Source organism: Cantharellus anzutake (genome assembly GCF_015039405.1).
Source record: "Cantharellus anzutake strain C23 chromosome Unknown EI90scaffold_41, whole genome shotgun sequence".
In the NCBI taxonomy this organism is placed as follows: Eukaryota; Fungi; Basidiomycota; class Agaricomycetes; order Cantharellales; family Hydnaceae; genus Cantharellus; species Cantharellus anzutake.
Genome location: NW_024066991.1, coordinates 185805 through 191921, shown reverse-complemented (window position 1 = coordinate 191921; position 6117 = coordinate 185805). Strand labels below are relative to the sequence as shown.

General features: G+C 47.2%; 1 protein-coding gene across 1 annotated transcript; it reads left to right on the top strand.

Annotated features, from left to right (window-relative positions):
- Positions 1 to 2877: 2877 nt before the first annotated feature.
- On the top strand, positions 2878 to 3898 carry EI90DRAFT_3067524 (uncharacterized protein; the record flags this gene model as incomplete). The annotated part of the gene is made up of 7 exons (XM_039061026.1): positions 2878 to 3032; positions 3091 to 3161; positions 3216 to 3303; positions 3360 to 3384; positions 3436 to 3455; positions 3509 to 3546; positions 3602 to 3898. Coding segments are annotated over 7 exons (560 nt in total), but the record flags the coding sequence as incomplete, so codon positions are not given.
- Between the last annotated feature and the right edge of the window lie 2219 nt (positions 3899 to 6117).

Here is a 6117-nt window from a genome sequence, read left to right as displayed (position 1 = left end):
TCGCAATCTCGGATTGTTCTTGACTCTTTCTTTCCTCGCACGGACAACCTCGATGTGGTACAAAATTTCCTCTTCCCATTTCATATTTTGTCAGACCCCCTGAATGCTGTCCGACGGGCTTTCCTGACTCCCCTGAATGCATTGGTTGACGAGTTTAACGAAACATTACTACAACGTTTGGCTGGTCCTTTATGTCAGTGATTCCTTTCTAATTCAGTTAGTGCAGTCACTCAATCCCCAGTCCTCCAGCCATTCACTTTAGCTACAATTCCATCGTGGATGATGATGGGACACTGAATGATTCCCACATTGTCGCCTCCCCAGACTACTTGGCCCTTGTGGTGTCCACAGAAGCACCTAATCACGAGCTAAAACTGAAACCAGGGGCCATCTGTGCTCTACTACGCAACCTGTCTGTACCGAAAGGATTGGTGAAAAATCAACGAGTGCTGATCGTCAGCTGTCGATCACGTTGGATAGAAGTTCGAGTGCTGAATCGAGGCAACCATCCAGACGTCTCCCATCTGATTCCCTGTATCAACTTCGACTTCCAACCCCCCTATGCCCGTTATACGATTCGCCGAAAACAATTTCCACTCAGATTAGCATACTCCTCCACTTTCAACAGTTGTCAAGGACTCACGCTGGATCGGATTGTCCTAGACTGCAGGCAAGATGTGTTCGCTCACGGTCAACTATACACTGCATTATCTCGAATTCGTTATTGATCCCACGCTTTGTTATTCATCCCTCAACATCAGCCCGACGTAGCTAATGTCATACATAAGAAACTTCTGGGTACTTCTTAAAATGTTTTGCCGCACTTGCGTAAGTGAACTTCTAAATCAAGGTGCAGTCATGGGTTGATGATCCGTTCAAGTGTGAGGTCCATATACAGATTAATGACATCAGCTCTCTGTCCCTCTCCACCACCTCTGAATATATACATCCTCTCAAAAGAGACTTCCACTTTCCCCTGCCTTTCCAAACGTGAACTTTGATCGTCACCACTGCTTCTGATGTTGTCCTCACATCTGTCTGGATTGTTTCCCATGTGTTCCAACAGCATTACCGAAGGACCGCGCTGCTCTTTCATTCTCTGTTTAGCAGGGGACGGTCCTGTTGGTGACCAAAACATTCACGAAATCACAATGACTGTCTACACTCAGTCTCCTATGAAAGACAATGCACAAGAAGATTGTGTGGCTTATGTTTCTGGCAATTTTCTCATCATGAATGAAGGGCCTGAAGTGGTTGATGGTCCCATCATGATGTTGGACGCCTCCACTGTTGAAAATATCGGAATTTCGGTGGAAGACATGCAGCCCTCCAATGCCCGACTTGCTACTGCCCACTTTGTGGGTCAAGTCACCACTGTGGGTAATGGTTCCAGCCAAGAATTTGGACTGAACGTTAGTACTTATAGTCCAAAGGTTCGTCCCCAACTGGCAGTTGGCATTCTTGACTTCAACATTTTTTGCAGGAAAAAACCCAAGTCCATTTCGAAGTGTGGACCCATCGAAAATGATGTAAAAAAAAAAAACTCTTGCTGCCCATCGAAAAGGAAAAAAAAAAAAAAAACCCACCCCCCTGCCCATAAAAAAAAGGGATAGATTACTCAGCGGAAAGTGTGATTACTCAGCGAAAAGTGCGATTACTCAGTGGTGAACTGAGTGTTGAAATCTGATCCGAAACATATACAACTCCACCAGCGCCCACGCTACACTGGTAGACAGTCACACGATCGACGACCGATGAGGAGATATATGCAATTGTCGTAAAGTCCTGAGGACTGGCGCGAACGACAAAAGTCAATACTGAACAAAACGGAGTCTGGGATTGAGGTACGGGTACATGTGTGTACATGCGAAAATGGCTGAGTACTGAGTATGCCATGCTCTCTGCCTTCGTGTCCAAGTGAGGGTCCTCTGCAGCTCTCAATGCATGCATGATTATGGCCGTCCATCATCCATAACCTAACCTCGCAGTCTACATATATAACGGGTGTAAAATGAGACCTCCTCCTCGACCACCTCTAAGTATGGACCACGACAGAGAGAACCGAAACTTCATTGTACAGCAGCGACGCGGTTCTTTAGTCATATCGGTGGGTACAGTTGCCTCACAACGTCGCAACTGCTATGAAGCACACATGTAGAACTGGACGAACAACATCGATCATTGGCTGAGTTTCATCCAGCATGAACACGACGGAAGACCCCATCTTCACGTCTGTCTCCTGGTTCGTTGATTGCGCTTCACTCCCCTCCTCGCGTCACATTCACAACATTGGTCCCACAGCATCCCAGCAATTTGGATTTAGCGTTAGAAATCTCTGAACCAAATGCCTTGATACGCATCACTCTTCACCTCGGACACTTTCAAGTTAACGATGAATTCCAAGTATGGATTCCTATCCACTGTTGACTAAACAAGACATTTACCCGCCGTTCTCAGTCGAATGAAATTGCTTCTCCCTCCCCTTCCCTACCTCACCTGCTTACGCCTCCCGACACGACCGAACAAAACGAGAATGATTGAAATTGAGTGACATTCGGTATAACGTACTCACGGTTCAATATGAAAATCAAAGTGGATGGTGTGTGGCTCATTGTTTGGAACTGCCATCGGCGTCAAAATGAATGTACTGTACATGATTGTGACTGTGATAACGAGAGTTGACGCTGTACAAAATGAAACTCATGCTTAGGATTGGTCTCCCACTTCAATTGGTGAAAGTACAGTATTGTAATGCTCGCATTGTGACTTAGCAGTCGCCCTCCGGAAATTCGCAACCAGCCGAAGGCAGTTCAACTAGTAACGCAGAAATCTCACGCACTATGAATTGACGGTGGCATTGAATTCTTGTGTCCGATAGGTCTTGGGATAGGTGTGGTTCCTTTTACGTGCGGCTGATGGTGTTGCCAAACCGTTACCCATTAGCCGCTTCCTATCAGGGATACCATATTGCGAATTTCGTCACGGTTCCCCAGCAGAAGCGATCGTTGGCCGAATCATGGCTCCTTATGGAGGTTAGCACATGCACTGCTCTGCTCTGACGTGCCCGCGCTCAATATAAATGACTGATAGGCGATTTGTGATGTCACACTTGCTGTCTCGATGACCATCCTGTTACGTCGGCAGAGAACTGGTTTTAAGCAGTTAGTTTGACCCGGAGGGTGATGTCATGAGAGCTCACAGACTCATTCCCCTAGAACTGACAACATCTTGAACAAATTGATTATTTATTCAATAAACACCGGAACAGTCACAAGTGTAATCGCTATTGTCATGTGTATCACCATACGTATCCTTACCTGAAGAACAATCCCTAGCACTGACGTTTCTTTCGGATAAAGTTCGCAATCCATGGCTTCGGTTCTGGTACGTTAGCACCATTGGTCAGCAGACATTGGAACTCATTTCGCCGTTTAGACCTTCTCGTTTTGGGAATAGTGAGTGGCATTTCCCCACTGGCGTCGAAGGGGCCTTCTGACCTTGGACATAGCCACTCGGCGCTGTATACAATTTCACTATGCTCACCAAGTACGTGAAGAAGCCGTGCGCGTCTCGTACTCAAATGCTGACTTTTGCGCCTCAGCTTGCACTATGGAGCTCAGCTCCGTCAATATGTAGGTCCCGTTAACAAGGGCAACACTGGTACTGGACCGAACTGGCCGGGTGTCAAAGTCGACAAGACTGTGGAGCCACCATTGTTGACGCACGACTACGGCCAACACGAAATGCAATCGTGCCTAAAGAGAAAACCCATCCCACAGTGGATGGAGAAACAACTCGATACGGCTCATTCCTCCCAATATTCACCGTCACAGACACCAAAGGCATCAGCTAGATTGTAACTTAAAGCCCTTCCATGTCTAATTTAATTGTTTTGGTGCCCTTTTCCACCTAGCACAAGGATCCATTCACCACACCGCATTTATGCAGCATGTGCGGTTCGGCCGATTCCACACCTCCAGTTAGCGACTGATAGGGGTTGAATGGGACTCCGGAGATGGATTGGGCGCACGATGGCCATAGCGCAGACTGAGGCATCGGATAATAATAATAATGAACACAGCAGAAAGGCGTAAGTGCATTGGATACCACTTAGGGATGATCAAGATGAGATAGCAATGTCGGAAGGCAACGACGTTACGCTGGGTCGACAATGCATGAGTGGTTAGCTGTTTGACGTGAAAGTGGCGAGACTGGCAACAAAATCCGTCTACGAGTGTTTCAGCTGCGGGCGATGAGACTCCCAAGCAACCAGGCAATTCATCGCGCTTGATATGAGATAAAGCGGTAACTACACGCGCAATGGCTGTACACCCAAGGTTTAAAACTGGATATTCATATCATCTGATTGCGGTGGAGTAGCCCGAGACCTAGGGGTGACGGCATTGTTAACAATAGGGGCGAGTCACTTACCCAAGAGCTGCCCTAAACATGAACATGAGATGCTAACGTACATGGGAGGATCCTGGAGTAATTTTGATCTCAGAAGCACTTAACTATAAATGTGTATCTCATCCAGGATGGTGGGGCGTATCTCTACCGTATCCCATGCAGAGCGAGTTACATAAGTTGGTGTGAAAATAATCGGTGAAGTGAGCCCGGAGAAGGGGCGGTTGGCGTCGACCGGCGCGAGTATGAAGGGGGAGTGTATCATATTGTGGGGGTCGGCAACCAACGTTGTAACGTTGTGACACTTACATAAGCAAAACTGGCCCCGATCGTGGCCAGACGGTCCTCCTCTTCCAAACCCCTCGTCTCTAGGTTGGAAACCACGTTAAAACTTTGGAAGTAAGGAGATTGTAAGGATAGATGATTAAACCCATGCAAATATGAGTAGATTAATGGGGATTCTAGTGATTGAACTATGGACGTGCCAAACATGATCGCGTCGCATCACTCTCCATCCTTCCAGGTGCTGGGGCTGTTGCAGTGTTGGAAGCCAAGACATAATGATGTTCTGGTATGCATTTTACGTTGCGATATCGTTTTAGGTCCCCTTTCTGCATCTTGTCCCACTCCGAGTTTTGTCACCCCACTACGTTGTGCCGTTCCATGTGCAGCAGTTTCCCCACCCTATTTGCTTATCCCATTTGTCCAATATCTGTTCTTGTTCATTAGCCACTTAAAACCGTGCGGGCCATTGCAACATCGAGCTATCATCGTCATTCTTTCCCCCCGTCCCCCATATTGAGTCAACTACTGAGTGCTACACAGGATAATACTTGCTGGCTATCCGTGTGAGTACCTCTTTCTGTTCTTCATTATTCATACTGCTAAAGACCCCAACCCTTGGGATGTCCTTGTCATTGGGATGAAGGTATCGGTGCGCGTCAAGTTGTTGTGCAAGCGAGGAATTGTCCCCCCCAAAGTATTGGAATGGGAAATATACTCTATTTGTGTAGGCGCTGGGACAGGGACATTCGAATTGGTATGCCAAGATGGTGATAGCAGCTCAGCAGTCGGAGTGATGGATCCAAGAATTTCGCGTGTTTGAACTGAGACTCTAGTCTGCACATTTTTGCTCAATCTATGAGCACTTTCGTCTGTTGATTCCCCTGACTGGTTCCCAGCCAGTCTAGCTCCATGAGCCTGCATGCTAACACGCGGCAACATCAATGGTGGCTGGACAGCGGAAGTCCCAGTCATTGGTCCAAAGGTTCTGCGGCTCCGAGTGGACAGCCCCGGGCATACATTCTCGTTTACTATGTGACCTCCCCCCTCTGTCTGTCGTTTATCCAAACCAGTCCTCCAAGCTTTATTAATCTGTCGGGTTTGGGGAGAAGAAATTGTTTTTTTGGAATACTTCCAAGCAGCTCTATCCCTTGGCATTTAGTAAGGGGGTATGGGGGGGTTGAGTTTCAAGTCCAAAGTCAGTCTAGCCAGAAAGAGAAGATGCCAGAGTCAAGTTGGGCAAGCGCGCGTCGGTAAACCCTGACACGTGATCCCTATTTGCGCCTGTCCGGACATTCTGGGAAAGGTGAGTTCCAAATGTACCTTCAATCCCTTCCTTTTCCCTCAAATTTTGGCATAGTGGTAGATGTGTTATTTACCTAACTTTTGGCCACTCAGATTTTTCAAATTCTACTTGGTTCAAAAGTT